The 23161-nt window shown below is 35.8% G+C and overlaps 1 protein-coding gene across 1 annotated transcript in view; it reads left to right on the plus strand.

Moving 5' to 3' along the window:
* Positions 1 to 23161, plus strand: part of LOC127852432 (uncharacterized) — an 82312-nt gene that overhangs the window by 11723 nt on the left and 47428 nt on the right. Inside the window, exons 2-8 of the mRNA XM_052386387.1 lie at positions 18362 to 18457; positions 19031 to 19159; positions 19575 to 19724; positions 20917 to 21173; positions 21442 to 21649; positions 22193 to 22293; positions 22828 to 23050. Coding sequence (XP_052242347.1) covers positions 18370 to 18457; positions 19031 to 19159; positions 19575 to 19724; positions 20917 to 21173; positions 21442 to 21649; positions 22193 to 22293; positions 22828 to 23050 — 1156 coding nt within the window. The 5' untranslated portion in view covers positions 18362 to 18369. The remainder of the gene's footprint in view (positions 1 to 18361; positions 18458 to 19030; positions 19160 to 19574; positions 19725 to 20916; positions 21174 to 21441; positions 21650 to 22192; positions 22294 to 22827; positions 23051 to 23161) is intronic.

Raw genomic sequence — 23161 nt, forward strand, 5'->3', positions numbered from 1 at the left:
AGAGACATTATCATACAAGAAGAGTGGGCAAACAACAGCCAATGTGATCCATTCCTGTTCTTTGACATTGGGACAGTGAGTCTAGAATCATACCAATGGTTGATGGATGGTAATTTCGCTATGGCGACAGCACACTTCCAACAGTTATTTGTGATCCAAGTTCCTGTAGGTACCGTAACTGTACCTGCTGTGTTTGCCTTGCTTCCAGACAAGCGACAAATAACATGAAACATTGTTCTATGCCATAGTAGACACCTGTACAGTTTTGGGCTACCAGTCGGACCACGTAAGTGTTCTGGTGGACTTTGACATTGGTCTCCGTAAATCCCTTCGCGTAAATTTGGGATTATCTTGGTATACAAGGATGTCTTACCACTTGTCTCAAGCTACATGGCGTGAGATACATGAGCTCGGCATGGTTGATGTCTACAAGACCAACGATGAGTTCAGGCACTTCTATGGCATGCTTGATGTGTTAGCATTTTTACCGGTCGCAGTTCCGGTTACAAGTTCCGGCAGGGCTTGTGTACCTGATAACTGTGTGCATGCCAGAGGGAGAGGACATTCTGGATTACTCTGACTCCACGTACGTGAATGGCAGATTCAAAAATGTGTTGAGAAATGGGAACCATATTCTGCGCCGCACTCCTCCAAGTGCAAAATGTTATAGAGTATAAAGTAAAGTTAATCATTTCGTATTATTGTATTCAACGTTTTTTTTAAGGCACATATTCTCATGTTCTTACATCATATTAATACTAATACTACTTTAAGTCATTATATAGATTGTATGATTATACTAATTTTTTTTTATGGAACGACTATGGTAGCAAGAAATAACGTTTGTACGATGATGTTCGCCATATATCCTGATTTTGATATCCAGTACAAGTACGCGCATATTCAAACTTCATACTTGTGTTCGTAGATATTACTGATACTACATCAGACCCTATGTTTTGTATAATCACATGGCATGTTAGGTTTGTTGCAAAAGTATGTTCTAAACGATTGAAATATATGGAAATTACGTTTTTCATTAAGACGCAGTTTTATTTCCACGCATTCTTACCATACATTTATGAGTCAGTTTTTAGTGCGTTTTCAAAATGAACAAGATGTGTTTGTGAAACACTTTGTCCCCCCATATATTTACTTTTGACCTTAAAGGATGACGTTGACCTTGACCTTTTACTACTCAAAGTGTGCAGCTCCATGAGATACACATGCATGCCAAATATCAAGTTGCTATCTTCAATATTGCAAAAGTTATGGCAAATGTTAAATTTTGACGCAAACCAACAAACCAACATTCCAACAGACAGTATATACTGGGGGACATAAAAATCAAATCACCATTATTCTGTAACACGTTTTTAATTTTAAATGTACACAACAATTTAACAATAAATGAAATCAGTTATTTTGGCAGTGAATCCATTTTTCCAGTACATTAACCAGGTGCCTGTGTATTGAGCTGATAAGATAGGGATCACCACAGCAGGTTGCCAGTACACATTGTAGACTTTCCTTGTCTATTATTGTAATTGTTTTTTACCTCAGTTTAATAAATTAAGTGTATTCATTCGTGTCTGCTGGCGTTATGTTAAAGGTCATTTAAGGTGGAAAGCTGGGTTAAACAGATTTGCCGAAAAAAAATAAAAAAAAATAAAACCGAATACACCGCTCTAAGCCAACAGCAAGAACCAAACCAATCATTGATTGTACATTGATACTACACGTCTTTCAAATTTGTTATGTTATTTTTTTTATAAATGTAGTTGCCGTTTACTAGATTTTATTAAATTATTACCCTGGGGTCAAGACTGAACACACCTAAGGGTTTTATAGTTTATGTTCTAGGCTATATTTCAAAATTATAGCTTTTAAATATTTTCCTTTGTAACCACATGGCCAAAAATTTTATTTTTCGAATGCAACAAGTGATTGTGCTCCTCTACAAAATTGAACCAGATAACGCTACTCGGGTCAAAACTGGCTCTTCCTTGTGGTTAAATTTGTTCATCATTTCTAGATATTAACTACTGAATCCGTATAGTGCCATCTATAATCTCGCACTTCGTTCATCAAGGGCAACACTAGACACACGAAGCGATACTTGATATTTTTCTTGACAGTCGCGGCGACGCACGATATTTTTCTTAACAGTCGCGGCGACGCACGATATATTTAACACGATATATCGCCCTTGTGTAGGTAGCCCAAAAGGCGATATATCGTGTAAAATATATCGTGCGTCGACGCGACTGTCAATAAAAAAATCGTGCGTCATCGCGACTGTCAAGAAAAATATCGTGCGTCGCCGCGACACGATATTTTATTTTTCAAATATCGCCCATATTATCCGAATCTCGTGTATCGCGGTCTAATTTCAGACCGCGACACTAGACACACGAAGAGATACTCGATATTTTGCGCGACAGTCGCGGCGACGCACGATATTTGTACTGTTCAAATATCGCTGTAATAACGTCTGTCCACTGTCAGGTGTTCAAAAAAATAAGGGGAGACAAAATGGGGATATTTTCACATCATCAATCATGTGCATCATGTTTTTCTTTTGATATAATATTATTTTATAATAATGTTCTGATCAGCAATTAAAATGTATATGATTGATATAGCAAGCTATTCGCTTCTTATACTTCAATCTGGCCATACATAAATATTTAATATTACATAAATATTTTATATAAACGTATATTTGATGATAGGAAAATCGCTTGGAATAACGATTTTGAATATAACACAGAGTTCCCAAGGTTAAGTTATTAGTTGTTCGATTCTACAGTTCAACGTGCATAACGTGCTTTTGTTTAAATCATATTTGACATGCACAAAAGTAACAGTGTGAACTTTATCTGAATATAATTATATAATAGTCATTTATATTAGATCTGGTACCCTGTTAAGCAATATGAAACAAACGTTTTTCGCCCTTCAAAAGCGTTTTTGCTAGCCAATATGAATATTATTAAATTGTTGTTTGCACTGTATGCAGTTTTATTTATGCCGATAATTTATTTGATAAAGCATTATAAAATGTATTTAAAAGGTTAAACAATACCAGCAACAAAAATACCGTCTAATTAATGTATCATTAGACTGGACATTAATGTTGCTCGTCAATAATCTGGATAACCTATAAATGATGATTACACATGTCCTGAAAAGAAATCTTCTGGTTTCATGTTGATGTCTTAACTGAAGTTAAACGTTATCTATAAATCTGCAATCCTATTGGAAGTGATACAGATTATAATGATATATTATCTTAAAATTGATAAAAAAATTCTCCATTGTTCAAATTTCTGAATAGTTTTAAACACATATCCTTGTCAATATATATATCAAAATTATTATGAAAATAAACTAATCTGTACTCGGTTTACTAATGCTAGAATAATATTTTATAAGTGTGTCGATGGCAGCAATATTAATAATAAATGGTTAAAAATTACTGTTACACCGTTTTAAAAACAGACAGTGGACAGGTGATATTAATACAGCGATATTTGGACAGTACAAATATCGTGCGTCGCCGCGACTATCGCGCAAAATATCGTGTATCGCTTTGTGTGTTTAGTGTCGCCCTTTGAACGCGACATAAGACACACGAAGCGATACTTGATATTTTTCTTGACAGTCGCGGCGACGCACGATATTTTTCTTGACAGTCGCGGTGACGCACGATATTTTTCTTGACAGTGGCGGCGACGCACGATAGTTTTCTTGACAGTCGCGTCGACGCACGATATATCGCCGTTTGGGCTACCTACACAAGGGCGATATATCGTGTTAAATATATCGTGCGTCGCCGCGACTGTCAAGAAAAATATCGTGTGTCGCCGCGACTGTCAAGAAAAATATCAAGTGTCGCTTCGTGTGTCTAGTGTCGCCCTTGATGAAAAAAGTGCGAGATTATAGATGGCACTATCCGGATTCCGTCATTAACAGAGATTTCAATAGACGCTGACTATTGCATCTTGGCTCGATCAAAAAATTAATTTGGTTTGTACTTTACCGAAGCGGTTTTTTTTCCACCAACCCAGCAAAATTTTGACAAGTCTGTATCAATCATACACATAACGTGTGCCATGGTAATAACTCAGCTATGCTACTAATTGACATCACCCCTGTGTATTTAAAACACCCTCTATGATTAAAGGGACCCCATGGTACGTCAATTATCTTATCTCAATTTCATTCATGTCACTGAAATTGATTTTTTAGTGGGAAAAGCACAATACGAGCGCTATTTACATATTTCTCTTTAGTATAATATTTGAACAAAATTGGTTTTGCCGATTCGATCCTTTAGGTTGTAAATAATTGGTTCCATTATAATGTTTTATATCTATATTCAATTAAAATATCGATAGCTTAACAATGAATTGGCCTTCGTCAGTGAATTTATTTATGTCATATTGTCTTGATCAAATGACATAAGCTTTGGTAGGACCATATATTCATTATATACAAGTATGTTTTCGAAAATATCAATAGGATATCTCAGTACAGTGTAGGGTTATACCAATTCTAACTTAATGTTCCATGTAAAATATTTTCTAAATAATTGCCTTGTAGAACTTTTATGCCATTGTCATATCATGCAATTCAAATTGAAAGCTGTTGAATTGCTGCCGTTAAATGACTTTCTCTCAAAACAGTTATGACAATAGCCCCTTCATTGAAATGGGATAACATTACAAATGCAGTAATTTAACAATTGTGTACAAGTCATCTAGTCATCTAATTTGAGTGATCTTCAAGTAGTGTCCTTCAATATTCACTGTTAAATTTGTTTTTGTCTATCTGTGAAAGATGTAAAGAACGCTCCAACAGTGGGGATCGAACCCATGACCTCCCGGTCGCTAGGCGGACACCATATCCATTACACCATGGCGACCCCTGAGACACCAAGTTCTGGTTATATGCCCAGGAAAATGACTCGAGAGCGTTTCAATAAGCCTGGGGCTTTCGATGCAAATGAGCTTAAACAATAGGTTTAAACTAAATTTGTTTTTCTTTACAATAAGATTTTGCAACAGCGATTTTTTTCTTCTTTATCAAGTACGTGTAAAAGGTACTTTCCTAATTAAGTAAAAACTACAACATTCCCTAATGCCGTCGGAAAAATTCAAAAAGAAAGGAATTTTTCTGCAAGTGAACAAATAAAAGGAGCACTTAATTTGAAAATTTCAAGCTAAAATGCATGTAAATTAAGCTTCACAACGGGAATTTTGCCGATATCAGGGGTTTTTGTGCCAATTTTTTCCAATGTGTACAGTACTGGTAGTTTTCCTAATTTCGGCCAAAAAATCGCTGTGCAAATAACTGTTTCTTTTCATTGGAAAAAATAAAACTCAATTCTAGAGCTGAATTGTATAAAAATTAAAAGTGTATCAAGATGATCAGCTAAGTCACTTCTCAGACCCCAAAACATATACTATATTTTTTGTTTGTCACAAGTTATGCAAATAGTTTATTCATACATGAACAAGGAGATCATTAGCATAGAGTCCAATGTGTCCAACAATGGATGGATTAAGAGTCTGTGTTAGGATGAAGTTGATCCTTTACAAAATATATTTAAATGTAAATATCCGAACTAAAGAGCTCCAGTATAACACAATAATTAAAGAACACAATTTGTTCAAATCATGCCTCTGATATCAAAACTGGCCACACCCAGAGATCAAATGATTCATATAGACTTACATGTTAAATAATTTAAAAAAAAATCTCTAAAACCGCAAAGGTCAGAGGTTTGATATTCAGTGTTAAACTTCATAAGACTTTTCGCTCCTAAGTGTTTTCCTAGCATGCAGCTGGTGTTAAAGTTTTCCCCGTCCTAGGATTCGCTTTTTGTTTAATTAGTACACGATGTAGTGATTGTTTCAATAATTAATATCTAAAAGACCATAACGATAAAGATACAACTTATTTGTGTGTGTTTTTTAATCAAATTACGCGTAGAAATAAATGTTTTGATATTACTGTATTATGCACGATATACAAAATTTTACTAGAGGATTACACTCGGTTTTCATCCTAAGTCTCCTAAGTAATCAACTGTCCACAAGGAGTGGAGGAGTACACATAACGGACCAATTCAAGTTCTTGGTATAACAATGCCACTGAAATTATCAATAGATCTTGGCACGGGATTTTTCACGCATGACTAATTCATAACCGCACGAATCTTAGCTGCCCTGGGGCAATTCTTTGATACTAGTCGACTTAGAAGTTTGGTCATGGGGCAATTAAGATGCTATCAATTGGGTGCGTGGCGGCATTTGCCTTTTAACAAGTTTCAACAGTTTTTTTAAACACTTCTTTTGTATTAAGCAATAATACAGAACGATAGTTATTCGCTTGTATAGGGCCATATTAAAAAAAAACTGCACTGGCGTTAACTTTTTTCCAGCGGCGTGGTTATGTTTATTTGTCGAAACAGGAATTTAAAAAGTTACAGAAGTAACAGATGTTGAGAATTATACCCAGGAAAAATATTCTAAAACTACTGTTAATTTTACACTGAACGGATCACAAAAGTATTCATCTTAGTTTTATATCATACAAATATAAATGTTTTTGTGACATACAAATACAGGCATTTAAAATCAATTTCTGAACAGCGAATATAATTATTTCACATCATATAAGTATTGCTGCTCCTTATCCTGATATAATTTTTGCCATATTGACCTTAAATCATCATTATATGGCAGTACTTGGTTACCTTTAACTTTAAACTCACTTGTGATGACATTGTGCCAGATATAAAGGGTCACACACTCACTGTTGACACTCTGGATCAGCAGACGATTTATTGCTTAAATCTCCATATCTTACGGAGGAGTCCGGAGATAGCCGAGGTATCACGATTGTAGAGTTGAGTGTGAAACAGTTGTAGCCGCTTAGCCTAATCGTTAAAGATAAAAAAAAGTTGCACGCAGAACACTCAGTTTACATCGTTTCAAAACCCTATATTTTTCAAAAAACCTATGCAAAAAGAGAATTTAGTTTGCTCTATTCTACACATAATAGATAGTCAATTAAATCATTTATTAATGTCAATATTTGTGTAGATTACACATTGTCTTGTTTGCGGAGTTTGGGTATTTTTTCAAAAATTCCATCAAATTCCATCCATAAATGAATTAATTCGGATAAATTTGTGGGAAATTTTCTCAATGACTCATTGGGCATGGTTAGAAAGCTACACCGTAATAAAATCTGGGTTATTAGGATACCTTCTAAGAATGTGCGTGAGGCTTTGGAAATATCTTCTGCGTGGCTTACTTGGTATTAATTTTGTTAAACGCAGCGAAAGGTACTCAAAGTTTTATTTTTTCAGGCAAGGCAGTTGAAAAGAAAAATGAACATTTTTAACAAAGTCAAAATTATAAGATATTTAATGTATTTTTATGTCAGTGGAAATCATTGATATAATTTGATTAAATTAAACGAAGGAAATAATTACAATCTGTTTATATTAACTGATTGCATAATTGTAGAGTTTAAATCTTCAACAACATAAATCGTCTTGCAAACGCCGCCATCTTTAAAAACAGATGTGGACTACTTTCTAAGGCTGCGCCCTGTATTATCTCACGGGCTTTTTACCGCTTGTGAAACTGGTAAATAAAACCAATAAGGTTTTAACAAGAAATTTGTTGAACAAAGGTTTATATTCGGCGTAGCTGTATACCCCAGGTTTTGACCTTTCTTGACCTTAATAAACAGCAAATAAAATGTTGGGGAAAATTTCACGGTGTGCAAGATCAACGGGAGTCACATGGGGTCTACAAACGCGCTGTGCAGAATGTTAAACTTTATTTTTGCAAATATCTCAAGTTATTGAAATACATTTGCAGTTTGTGCCGATATTTTAAGCTTTAAGAATGAATCCTAGAATATGTCTGAAATCGATGCCAATATTTCACGTTGCGTTCAGCATTACATGTCCATGAATTCTGTACACAACCATTTTTTGGTCAAGAATACAGACTTAATAAATTAAGTAATTCTGATGTAATACACTTTTCCATGGGCAGCATAAAAACTGTCTTTAATGCACTTGTTACAATTGTTTAGAAAAAAATTGTTTCCAAAAGATATTTTTAAAAAAGCACCACCTACTGGTCTGTTTACATCCATTAAAGTTTAATCGTAAAACCCACAGAGAAACGTTATCCTACACCCTGTTTCCGCCAGTAGATCCGAATGACTACAAGTCTACAATTGAATTGGTCAAATGAAATAAAATTTCTGTTGCAGCATAGCGTGAAGCAGCAATGGTAGCCGAATGTTGACATTGAAGCTTCTCATTAAAAAATACTTAGCTCGGAAAACAGTTTCTTGCTGAACAAATCGATAGATTGTGTGCTTGTCCCTTCATATTGCCATGACGCGATTATACAGAGGGTGTTTCCTTACATTTTCTTAAGTTATTTTGTCATATTTAATAATGTGCACTTATATGGTTTATATCATGTTATAATTGCTATGCGATTGTGTTCCCTAAACTGATATACTTACGTTAAGGAATGTCATATAGTGTTTCACTATGTAACAACTTCAAACGATTCTCACGTTTCCAGATGGGTTGTGACTGTATGTTTATAAACATTTAATGATCAATTAATACTTGCTGAATATATGAGATTGCCCGATTCTTTTTCAACAAAGGCTTAATATTTTAAAACAACAAATATCTTTAAAAAAGATATACGGCGTTGATTTTGGTTGGGTTTGATGAATGATCAAACGTTATATAAATGATATACAAGATAGCGAATACCTTTTGTTTCGCAGTTCTTAGCTGGTGCACAGGCACATCAATTAAGGGGTGTTGCGAGAGATTCCATGGCTTAGTTCGCATTATTAGATATTATTGATCATATGCCTATAATGCAGAAGAGAAATACACAAGACGAGTGGAAATGAAATGAAAACATACAAGTCAACCGGCCACACGCGAATCATCCGTACATACATAAAATATTTATACGTGCGTTCTCCGAACAGACCTGTTTAAGTGGTTTGTCGGACATTGCTATTTGATTCGATGGATAAAACTATCGTGAATCATTGCTAAGTAAATTGTTCTATATTGTGGAATAATTCAAATTAAATTAATCAAAACTAGTACTTATCATGGATTTGAAAATATTTAAAGTTGTATAAGTTTACATGTTTATGTGATAGCAGTTTGAAGATTGCGCGTTTTCTTTTTCAAAAATTGTCTAGCCTACCGGCGGGAAATGTTCTATTCAAATTCATTGGGCGCTTACAAAGGTCAAATAAGGTGAAAAGCTGGGTTAAACGGCTACGCCGAAAAGAGATCGCTCTTTGATAAACGGATGTGTTGAGGGACCTATATCCCCCTTTAACGGAAAATAAGTAGAAGTGTGTCATCTTTGTAAATGAAATCAATATGAAATACAGCGATCTATTTTGGAACTGAAGTGTTGAAACACTCACATGGAAATGCGCGTATTTTATAGGTGAAACTTGACAAATATTAATACATATCTATATTAAAAAGGAATTGCATTTATATGCCCCTTAAAATAACACATTTTAATAACGTCTATGTGTTCAGTAAATTTGTTTGTTGATTGTATTACTACATATATGGTTTTTATATAAACTGTGTGCGCGAAAGTTTTCAACGAATTTGATAGTTTGTTGAAGTACTTGCATTAGTTCAATGTAAGAAAATACTCAGCAATCCTGTTCCGAGCTTTATATGAATTAACATGTAAAAATACAAATTGCGAACCATGTTTTATAATGAGAAATTTTGAATTCCATTTGCAAGCAACCATTTATATGCTCGAAAATATCGAAAACTCAACAAAGCATGAAGAAATTCATTTCATTAATGAAAAAGCTCCAGAAATAAACATTTCAGTAGTCAGTTATGTTAAATATTAAATGTAATATTAAATATACACATATGCAAGTAACTCTAGTCACAAATATATTTACCATATAGTTCTGGTGTGTTAGAGGGTTTGAAGTTCGCCAACTCGAGAACACGCCAGAATGACCAAACGGGCGACAACTGTCACAATTGTCTGATACTGGGGGCCCCTGTATTTCACTTTGGTATGGCGTTCTCTCATGTTTGCGTGTAGGTTTTAGATTATCAAACACGACAACACGACAACGCGACGCTTTCATCCGCCAGAACGACACACGGGCCACAAAAACATAATTGTCGTTTCGGCGGCACATAAGTTTTTCTGGCGACTTTATCGAGTAAGCGTAATGGCGACCGTCTTCAAACCTACCAATACGACAGAACGTCCTGAAAGTATCAGCCACCATAATTAAAAATATATTTTTGTACAATTGTTGAACTTACAGTAAGAAGTTGCATCTATACTGACATATGTTAGTACAAGTAAAATATAAACACAATAATGTGAAAGCGACATGAAATGCGTAATTTGGAATACAAAACTGTAATCTATACACAAGATATTACCGGTATATAAAAAAAATAATCTTTTTCATCAATCTTATATTTACTTAAATTACCGTACATATTTTTTTTTGCATTTTCTATACGACTTATAAATACCTGATGAATATACAAAAGAGTTGGTTAAGTCGGATGAAAACAATATCGACAAACACTCACTAGAGAAATTGATTACTAGTAAAAACACACTTGAAGATCGTAAATAGTTCTGTAAAGAATTTCAAATAGTGAATCGATTATTCATTGAATTTACATAAATGGTATTGGGTTATATTCATTGATGAGTGTACGAGATGTGCTCAGTTTGTATGTTGAATGTCTACCGACATTGTGCCAAACTTTGAATGTGAAGTTGTATGTTTTTGTTAAAGAATTAATTGATATTTGGCAAAAGATCACATAAAACAAGATCTGTATCTCGATTGAATACATGGAAGTCAACACTTGTGACAGGCCACATACAAGCACTGATCGTGTATTGTCTGTATTGCGGAATACAAAAACGTGTGCAAATTGATATTACAAATCATTATTGAATAAAGCCGCCATGGTCTAATAAGCCGATAACAAACTTTTAAAGCGAGTGTGCAAAGCGTCATACATGAAAAAAAAATAAGAAAGAAAGTATTAGCAATTAACATTGAAACGCCGTCTAACGCTTATTTTTAACGAGTGTCGTTTTGACTTGGATAATGGGGTTCAACGTTTAACGGAGGAATATGTCATTTTTTGTCACGTCTTCCCCTCGACAGGGTCCATCCCCTGGACAGCGGTATTCTCCAACTCAAGATGTAACACCAAGAGGTCGTCTCAAAATGTTTTCGAAAAACAGCGAACCAGATTTTAGGCGCGTGTCGGTGAAAGAGAAAAAGCGATCTGCACGACAAAAATCTTTATAAAAAAATCGGATTGATCTGAAAACGCCGGAACACTATTATAAATACGATCCCGATCATACTAGGGATTTGACGTCATCATATCAACGTCAGGGAACCTTTATGCGCATTCTTAATAGGCCCGCAGGTCTGATTCCTGGCCGTAAGATAGTGTATAAAAGGGTCTTTCCGCAAGGGAGCAAAAGCGCTGATCATTGGGAAGCGACCATCTTTATGGCGACTTACGGATATCCGTCATCCAGAACTTCCGGGAAACTTGTTCGTTGACAATTTACCACATAAGTCTCTTGACTACCGAAAGTTCAACACGGTCACGTGGAATGACATTCTGGAATCTCACCTGAAGGACGTAAATCAGGGTAGAGATTTCGCGCAAACATTGCCTCAAAAAGAACAGTGGCTGGCGAGCATTGACGCTCGCGTAAGATACTCGAAAATGAATCACCACAGAGGCCTACCCTACGTGTCCCCTCGTCTGTTCAGTGATAATGTAAGCCCGACGAAACACCCCGTGGCCACAAAGTACATTTCGAAAGACAAGTTGGGGAACGTGTTTTATATCGTGGGTTCTAGTCACGTTTACAAAAAGGAGTACAGAAATCTCGTTCTTCTGGAAATTTTCAATCGACCCCAAATACCGAAGAAATTAAACTTTTGAGTGGATACGTTGTTTTTAAAATAATATTTTTAAAATTGTATGTTCTGAAAAACCTGTTTACGTTGAGTACAATGTTTTAAAAATATGAAGATTATAAGATGTTATAATGCAAAATAATCACGAACTGTTCGTAATTATTGAAGACAAATTTTAATATTTTCAGCTTGCGATGCTAAATGTTTGTTTGGTTAAGTGTTTGATGAATAAACCCCACTATTGATTTGTTCACAAAAGAAGAGGTCTTGCTTAAGTTACTTTTGTATTAACAATAATTACAACGATAAACGCACAACCTTTGGTCTATTATAACATTGTTACCAAACAATAAAAAATGTTAGCATTAATCAGCCTTGCTTCTTTTTCGTGTGTAAAGACTTATTGTTACAAAAAGGACGTACATTTTTTTGTACTTACGGCAAGAGGAATGAATGAAAAGTTAACTAACCGAAATTGTTTATCTTAGTATAAAGCATTGATTTGGGAAATCATAAATTATCATATAATATATATAAAAGAACACTTAGTCATTACAATTTATAAGTTAATCCTTGTGTTGTTGTAATGACAGTACGACATATATATACATAAATTATTGATTAATTGCCGCGGTTTTTGTTCACTGAGTCACACATTGAACACTTCCAAATTGTACGCACCATGCAAACACAAACGGAAAAGTCAAAGAACAATAACATATTCATTTAAAGGAACTACTGTTATAAGTGGAAACAGAATAGCATCGATTGAAAAGGCTATAATTAAAATGTTAAAAGCATCGAAATCTTTTTTGCTGAAACGTTTAATTAAATTATAGCATTTACCAGAAAACCGTTAAATAAGATACGCGAATGCATCTTTTTAGCTTGACGGTAATTGACTTGGGACAGCATCTAACGGCTCTGTCCGTTTAAACATTTTTACACAAATCTTTTCTTAGTTTTTATATTCTGTCAATACACCATAGCGCACGTAATGGCATGCTTTTCAATAGAATCCTCACATAAATTAAAGATCTTCCGCCGGATGAAGTTTTACGGAAAAATCTACAAATATATTGCTTTGAAAAGCCTAATGGCAGTGTTATATCAACGTATTTACATGTAAAAGATAACATTTACCAGTAAGTGGAAATGTTGTGCCGTGAGCAAAACATTGTTCACTTACAGGTTTTATATTTCTTTAAATTCAATTAACGGGTTAAAAATGAAGTTTAAAGGGAATAAGATACCAAAACAAACTTGTGAAAAGATGCACATTTACGTCTTGCAAAAAGGAAAGAAAAATGTAACACGCAAGTGAAACAGACTGCAATCTTGTTTTATGCTCAATCACACCATATATTTAGTAATACAAGTTCGCAGCATTATTTAATCGAAATACATTCGTTATTGTACGTTGCTAAATATTTTATACGTTGATGAGTTAACATCTAGAGTTTTCTTTACAATAGTTTACTTATCATATCGCCGTTTTTCCACTGGTGTTTCCTAGTCGTTAAGAGATGACTAGTCTATTAGGGATTTTTCCACTTGCACATGACATCCGGTTTCGTTTGTTATTGTATCCGTAATAGCGACATCCGCATGTTTTATTTTCGATGTGTGCAGCCGCTGTGCGTTATGCACTCAAACGAACGCAAGCGCAGCACATCCAAAATAATAATTGCTCCAAAAGCGAATATAGATATCAACTTGATATTGCGTGAAGTTTTATTTTAGATTAAGTGTATATATACTACTCAAAATTTGCTAAGGATCACTTTTTGTAGTATTTGTAATTTGAAGTTCACCCCTAGCTAGATTCAGCCAGCGTCACGCATCAATGATAAATCAATAAATAAAAATAAAATCAAAAACGCACATTCTAATATCAATACCTGCAAAATAACAATTGAAATGAAATTAAATTTAATTGAAAATAATGTGAAAATAAAAAGTGATCCTTAGCAAATTTTGACTAGTATATATAGTTGCATTGAAATCGTTAATCCTGGACGCTCTTACACGTTTAGACCACGTGGAGGTATGGCTGCCTTGTGCTTCACAAGCTATTGAACGTTCGATAATATAACTGATTTTCTTTGGCATAGTATTGTTAACAAGTCGAATGTTGGTAAACAAAAATGAATTAAAAAACTCATTTCTTTCGAAAGTGTTGGCGTGCAAACTGTCTCATAGTTTTAAAAGCCTTGTATTTGAACATTAGCTCGAAGCGCACGTGTAACACGTGTATTTTACAAGTATCGCAATGGGTATAACGGGTTTTTGTTCTGCCACCAAAGCTACCCCTTCCAACTAGACAATTCTCGAAATAACAGTTTTTATTCTTTTTGTGATATTTCAAGTTAAACAGTAATTCATTGACATTACACACTTGTAAAATCTAGCGTTTGTAGAATGTTTTGTGTTTTAATGTAGTAATAAAACAATGTTTCTTCGCCTCGGCTGATACTTACGTAATATTTTTTAATCTGTATGAATAAACTTTCCAAAATGCATGTATTATATGTTATCATATTCTTACATCAAAATCGATCGAATAACAATGCACCGTATCCAACCATAGAAATGTGTTCGGAACCAGTAAAATCTCAAAGCGGTACATTTTCTTAACATATCCTTTTCGGTGTATTTTGCAGACCCCCAGATACACCTGCACATCAACACTCAGATATAGAACACTCTAAACAGCTTGCTCTTGACACGGGAATCACTTAGACAACATTTTTATAACCGGTGAAATAAATATCAACTTCCAGGACCTTAACAACAGACACAAAGAGATGTGCCACCCATGCGGCCTCTCCCAAACCATTAATGACCCTTCACATTACACTGAGCGCTCCTCTTCAACAAATGACATAATATTTACCTCTGATCTTAACCTTATTCATTTATCGGAAGTGGGAGATTTATGCCTTGATCAAAATATTAGATATCACTGCCCTATCTATGGTCTTCTTAACTTTAAACAGGAACATAAACGCACATTTAAGCGTCATATATGGCTTTCGATCAGGGAAACCACGAAGCACTTCGTTAAATTATAGCTAACACAAACGTGTACGCAAAGAATCATAACAACCTTAATGTGTATTCAAAAAACTTAAGCGAATATCTAATATCTAGATGGAAAAAAACATATTCCAAACAGACTAAAAACAATTCGCCCCATCGAATCACACTGGATAACCACTCGCATAAACATCTGATTTGCTGTCGTCGACCGTTCTTTCCCAAAAACCAAAAAAACAACTCTTGAACGCGACCGGTGTAAATTCAGAACTATGCGAAACAACGTTGTTGCCGAAATTAGACGCGCAAAACTAAATCACCAAGAGAAGTTGGCTGAAAAGCTTCAATCACCGTCAAATTCTAGATCAGGCTGGTCCTGTTAAAAAGCTTTATTCGACCCAAAGCGACTTCATCTTTACCCTCACTTTTCGATCAAGATTCAATTATTGAAGACGGTACACTAAAGGCTACTGTCCTCAGTAACTTTTTCACAGAACAAACGCACCTTGCCGAATCAGAAGCACCTAACATAAGTCAGAACACTTATCAACACAACTAAAGTCTGAGTGACGACGTGGTTACTCCAACTGAGGTCGAATCAGTGCTACAGGGTTTACCCGTAAGAAAAGCTTTTGGCCCTCTAAGTGATAGTTTTAATACTTCCTTACGCACCTCTCTATTCCCAGAACCATGGAAAGAAGCTTCTGTCAACCCGATATTCAATTTCGGAGACTCATCTAACTCATCCAACTAGCGTCCTATCTTCTTACTAAGCACACTTTGAAAATAATTTGACATAATTTTATTTAAACATGTATTTAACTTCCAAAACACTCATCAGATCCTCTATCCCTTACAAGCTGGATTTGTCCATGGTGACTCAACAATAAACCAGCTTACGTTTCTTTATAACTTCTTTATTGAAACTTTCGATTTCGGAAAAGAGGTAAGAGGTATATTTTGCGATATTAGAAAAGCATTCGACCGTGTATGACATAAGGGGTTGTTGTTAAAGCTTACGAATAAAGGCATAAGATGCAGTCTTATCCTGGTTCAAATCTTACCTTACAAACTGAAAAAAACAAAGATTTGTTCTCCCAAACGCAGAATGCTCTGGTCTCATATAACTGTTGGAGTACCCCATGGCTCAATTTTAGAGCCACTTCCATTTTTAATTTTCATAAATGATATTGTCCAAGATATTGAAGCAAACATCAGGTTATTTACCGACTACACTAGCCATTAATTTGTAGTCGACGATCAAGTCAACGCTGCAGCTACACTTTACTCCAATCTCGAAAGAATCAACACATCGACTAAAACGTGGCTTGTCTGTTTTAATCCTAAGAAAATGTAGTCCATGATTTTAATTGCAAGATAAGCACAACTCAACATCCTCCAGTATAATAATTATATGAATAATGTCACCATCAGCAAATTAACAAAACATAAACACACAGGGCTCTACTTTACTAAAAACCTTAATTGGGGCACACAAAAATTCCTAACAACCTTAACCCAACTTATCTTTCTGACTTATGTCCACCCATGAAGACCAACGACCGCTATAATTTTAGGAATACTCTATCACTTTATACTCCAAGAGCTATTTCTGCGTTCTTCTACAACTCTTTTATCCCATCCACTTGTCGTGCTTACAATAGCCTTCCGACCGGAATCTCGAACGCAACATCTATCTTCCATCATCAGCGGTCAATATTCAAAAATATTATTTTTATGGCAAACGTAAATCGCAGATAATACATACTCGACTAAGCACAAACTGCAGTGTGCTTTCACAAGACATATTTAGTAAAATCATTATATAATCACCTCGTTGCTCTTATGGCGAAGAATGAACAGCTAGTCATTTTTTTTTGCACTGTCCATTTTAATCCATCATTCGAGTGCGCCTCTTGAACCCTGTATCGCATTTCTGCATACCCTCTACCAGATCTTGCTTTTTGCTTTTGGGAAATCCTTTTTTTTTCGTTGGAAGCCAACTGCAATATTTTGGCAGCAGTATATACCTTTATTGACAAATCTGAACGCTTCGACAAAACGTTATCGTTACCAATACAATAAGTATCCTCACGTGCTCCCCAATCCTTTTCAACTCTTGCTCCAACCTCGTTCTGCAACTCTAGCTCCGCTTCCATTTCTTTATGTATTCCCTACCCTATCTCTTCCTGCTAGTACTTTCCACCAGAACCACTCTACATTAACATCTCTAACAATTGTACTCCTTCTTGCCTGATGCATCGTTTTTTCATGCACGGGGAACGACTTACAATAAGTTTAGTTTAGCTTCCAGGTCAATCCACATAGTATTATGTATGTTTTTCATGTATATGCATTCCGAAATAAAAATGTTTTAACCAAATCCATGACTTTTTTCAGCTTTTTGGGAAGATAGCCCATGGCTTTGAAATTGGAAATTTATAGGCATTTTCAAGAAAATAAATTGGGATTTAAAACTACATGAATGAGGTCAGCATCTTTATCACAAACACCACAAAAACCTTCATGATCAACAGTTTTCCACATAATAAGCTCACACAAAGTCTTCAGTCACATCAGGCACCATTTTATTAGGAGGCGCTTCATCTTCTTCTGGAGAACTTCTGCTTTCATCAAGTTGGATATCAGTCAGCACTTGGCTTTCAGAAATCAACGATGACGATGCAAAAAGAGTCACTTGTTATTAAATTACACTCATTAACAATGGAAGGAGTTTCAATGGGAAGACTTGTTCTTCGTGACGATGTTTGTTAATATAATGACGCTTGCTTAAAAAAATCAACAGTTTTCGTTTTGCCGCCAGGTTTTTGCTTCGGAATCTTTTTTAAGTAATATTTCGATTTTTTGTTTTCCATTCAGCCGAATATCAAAACGCTTGAATTTCATCGCAAATATAATAAGCGCCTGAACAACACGGAGAATATCGTGCACACGAATAATGCCGACGTTATCCAAATCGAGGTATAGTCTTACACCCGTACGAGACCGGATCGGACTACGCTTTGTTAAAAAGCGAAACAGACGATGTCATTAGCGTTTTTTTCCCCAACTGGGAATTTTTAAGCAAATTTTGGGGAAAAAGCATACTTTTTATGCGATTGGGAATAAAGCGGAATTTCGGCTATATAATCGGGCCAAAAAAAGCCTTGAAATATCAAAGCAGACATTGCGAGCCACGCTGTAGTACATCAAAACAAAATACAGTAACTTGTAACCATATCGTTATTAATCTCCGTCCTGGTTCTTTCAGTCCCTTAGATGCCCGTACGTTATGAAGTGGTCAAGATGACGACGCCAATTCACGTACACCTCCTTATTCTCCTGGAAGTCTTATTTTGTACACAAGGTATATGAACTTAAAAATGGCTATGCTTCTGAAGTACTATTTGGTCCTGTATTTTTTGTGAAATCAGATAAATTAAGCATACAATAGGCCACCCAAATATTGAAGGGAGTGAGCGTATTGTTTCGTTATATAGATGTATTTTTTTGTCTGATTTGAACACCAGAATTAAATACGAAGCACCAAAATACATAGTTTAACATACTAAGTATAAGATTTTTGTAAGCATTAACGAGCCGCGCTCTTTGAAAACCGAGTTTACAGGGTGTGCGTAAAGTATCGCCCCGAATAAGCTTCTGGAATCCGCAGAAGGTTAATCCGGGACAACACTTTCCGCTTCCGCAGTAACTGTCGTAAATTTAGATGAGCCGAGTTAAATATGTATTTTATATATTATTTACTACTATTACCAATGCTATTTATTTATAACCTATTGTTAATTTGCCAAAAAATGGTGTGGTAATTAGTTATTTCCCCAACCACACGAAAACCAAATTTGATAATATTGATATTAATAGATAGTTACGTTCATCATGTTATTTTATTGAATATCTTTTTTTAATCGTCCAATTTAAGCGGCCGTCGGATTGGGAACGCAATGTCAGTCCCACGCCGATTGCGATGTTAGCGGGAATGAGGGATGCATACATTTACGGTGCGCATGTCAAACCGGATATAGCGACTTAAATGGCGCATGCTACAAAGGTAGGTAGTACAAAAGTAGGATGATGCATTCTGTAAATAGCGGTTGAGTTACAGAGACAGAAAGCTGTCTTTAAGATCATTTAATAGCATTGTGTTCTTTATCGCCGTGAATATAGTCTCTTAAAGTAAATAAATAATACGATACATATAGGATTTTACAAGACGACACGTCATTGTGAATACAGAACCAAATATATGACATTTAACAGGTGTTCCCTATTTTATACTAACAACATTATACTCCAAACATTTTCTTATGAATGCAGTAGTGCATCATGTTAACTGTAATGTAGTTGTCAGAAAATTATCTGAGATATTGATGACGTATAATACGAGTTTTTTTTATATTTAACGTTGACAATATTGCGAGGAAGTTTGTAACAAGTCGCTAATTTACATTCTCTTTGGTATTCAGATGGCTCCTTGAATGGCGCCTGCAACGCATCAGATCCCTACTCGTGCACCCAGAATAATAGCACGTGCGACAGCAGCACTCTCCAATGCGCATGCGTGGACGGATTTACCCTTTTACAGGGCGAAAGGAATAACACGGAATGTTTCGCCGGTACGTAATCGTAATTCTCAGCATCTATTATTGCTTGTTATTTCGTACGGTTGGCCGTTGTTTTGGCTCCTTTTGCGTGTTTTCTGCACTAACATGTTTTTAGAAGCTACATATATAATGATGTTGTTTGTTACTTACATGAACGCATACTAAGTTCTAACGATGTTAAGCTTAAATATTACTCTTTCAAAGTTCGATGCAGATAATCTCCATCTTATTCATTGAATTTCATACGTTTTTAACTTCCATTCATTTTGTATGGGTATGGGTACTTCAGGAAGGTGAATCAATAATTAATAAGCATCTATTAGTCTGTCCTTTGATCAAAAGATAATTAGAAAAATGACTTGAGCCGTCCCTTAAGTCGGTATCCAACATGTATGATGACTTAAATAGCCTCTGCAGTAAGGGGAGCTTTCGTCACTTTTTGCGAAAAATGGCAATTTGCAGCATTTTGTGATAACATTTTTGCAAGGAAAATCGTTTCGTTAGATCAGATTCATGGGAAAACTGGCTGATTTGAAAAGTTGTGTCGTTAAGGATGCTTTCAAATGGCCCAAACAATCTTTTTGCAAAAAACGAAGCCTTTCTCAATCTCTCGTACCAATATGATTATTCATTATTTTTTATTAAGTGTCTGTAATGTCTTCAAAATTCATGTTATTTTATGACCGAGATTAGCTTTTTCTTAGTATTATTCTGACACTGTCATAAAACAAGATACGTACATGTATGATCGTCTTAATTGTGATCTTGACCATTCAACGCCTGTTCTGGCATATTATTTGAACCGCGTCACTTGGAAATAGTTTTATGATGTATGCAGCTAACGTAGCTCCAGCATAGCCTGCGCAACCGTGCATAATTGACAGGAGTTACGCTGTTCACTAAAACGTCACGCAAGGCTTCGCGGTCTCAAAAGCGGACATGATAGCTCTTGACCATAATGCACAAATGGGTAGGCTGGTAAAGAACTATCAGACAGAAAACCCATTTTTGCACGACGTGGGTTATATGTTATTTACACGTCCGAAATAAAATGAATGTTAGCAATTTGCAAAGAACATTTAATAGAAAAGCTCAATACATTTTGAGTCACTAAACAGATTGAATTGCTTTGATGAGCTTGCCCCGCTCTCTAACCATTTAGCAGTAAGCGTTGACAAAATATGTACTATCTTTTACATTCTAGATTCGTTCCCTCCCGAATGTTACAATGGAAACTTCGTATTTGAAACTGCAAAAAGTGAGGAGACGCTTTCCAACGTTTGCTTCACGGTTCCCACTAACTGCACGGATCCAGTAAAAGGCGAGGCTATCCTGTACTCGTTTTCAGGGGGTAACGGCACGGCGCTGTTTATACTTAATGCGGACGCCGGTTCGAGCAGTAACTTGTTGATGTCCGTCTGCACAACAACCAATCTGAAGAATAAATATGGCACATATGAGGTACGGAGGTCATCGGTTACTAAATGGTTCTTCGAATCAGAATCACAGATAAGATGTGTTTGCAAGTCTTTCATTCTTTTTCTACACAAATTGTCTTATGTGCAATACATGTGAGAATCAAAATCAACGCGGATTAATTGTAGTTTAAATTATAACATATCTCAACAATAACATGCAATACTATGTGTTTTAACAACAGCGAATACATACAAAAATTAGTCCAGTTATCTAATAATAACTTAGGTAAGCATCAAACTCTTAATTTAAGATCACCGGCGCTATCCTTTCCTCATACGGCGAGAGACAATTTCGCCTACGAATAAACGTCAACGACGTCAATGATCCTCCGGTTTTCATGTCGCCATTAGGGTTCTCGACATGGATTTATGAGGACTTCCCTGTTGGATACCACATATTCAGAGTTTCTGCGACAGATCCGGATTCCGGACCTTTCGGGATTGTTACGTACACCCTTGGTAGGTTATTTACATACTTAACGTGATAGTGACGATAGTATTTTGTTGCTGGCGTCCAATATTACTTTTATGAATTTTATTTTAACCTTACTCATTTTTGTCAATTAAAAGAAAAGACGGTTTGTTTAATATCATTTCAGAACATGTTTAATGTTTGTTTACTGTTTTTACATGCAACTTATCAAAGCTTGTTACCACTCAGGGTAACACACTACACTATCTGCACGCTTTGAGAAAACAAGACTCGATGAAGTCTGCATAAGCTTTTCAGGAACGCAATTTCCGCATTAAATGGGTTGTTGCTAGGAGGAGACTTCCTTTTAACGAACAATTCCCAAATAGTGGAAACTGTCGTCTTTTATTAGCCCCTGCGGACTGCACCGGCTAATATTGGATGACACTTCACGCACATGCATTTAAGCCCCGTTTTCCCAAAGCGAGGCTCATATATGACTATTATATATGAGTCAGTGTGAACAGAAATGAACATGTTTTTATGAAAAACTAAGACAACATAATGTTGGTCGTTTTCTTATTTTTCAGAAAACACATCTCCATTCAATATTGACGTCAACAGTGCCGATATCTCAGTGTTCAGCGTACTGGATGCGGAAGTTAGCACTTCTCACAAACTGATCGTCAAGGTAAAGATCTTGCATATATTGATACAACATAATCGTAACAACAGCAAAAGAATCATCATTATCCACATTAGGTTCAGCACAACTATTGCCTATACTTTGACCCGCGTCATGCGAAAATCGGTCTTAACACGTATGAGACTAGCGTAGCTCCAGACCAGCATTCACATTCGGACTGACTTGTCAGGATAGCTCCTTACCAGACTGCGCTAATGGTAAGCGTGCCGCATATGACATAAGACACATTATTGCATGACGCGGTTCATATTGAACTAATTTGTTGATTTCTATGTAATATCGCATACTTATTTCATGAGTGGTCATATAAAACAAATTTCAACGCGTGGTGGATCACCAATTAAATTATTAGGGTTTTTGTGACCACATGTGGAATCAGGATTATTACATGTTCCTTCGGATGCACACCAAAAAATCAACAACAAAAACTTATATAGATACACGTAACACAAAATGACGCCCTGCAATTGAAGTATCTTATTGTGAGTTCTGATAATCTTATTTTGACGTCATTTACAGGCGACTGACGGTGCTCCTATACCATTACAGACGACAACAACCTTAACCATAACGATCAAGGACATTAACGACAACCCCCCTGTGTGTGAGAAGTCGAGTGTGTTCGCCCGTCTGGATGTTACGGAACCCGTTGGCACGTTGGTCGCCTCTCTAGTCTGTAACGATGCCGATGTGTCAGACGAGTTTAAACAACTCGGATACGCCATCCAATCGCCGACTTCAGGTAATTCAATAAGTATTACCAAGATGTGGTCCCATGCATTTGTGTTTACGTTCAAGATCCTTAACGTTTGCAAACGCCAGACATGTTAACTCTTATGTAAGCTTTTTTATT

This window comes from Dreissena polymorpha, chromosome 12, assembly GCF_020536995.1.
Source record: "Dreissena polymorpha isolate Duluth1 chromosome 12, UMN_Dpol_1.0, whole genome shotgun sequence".
Lineage (NCBI taxonomy): Eukaryota > Metazoa > Mollusca > Bivalvia > Myida > Dreissenidae > Dreissena > Dreissena polymorpha.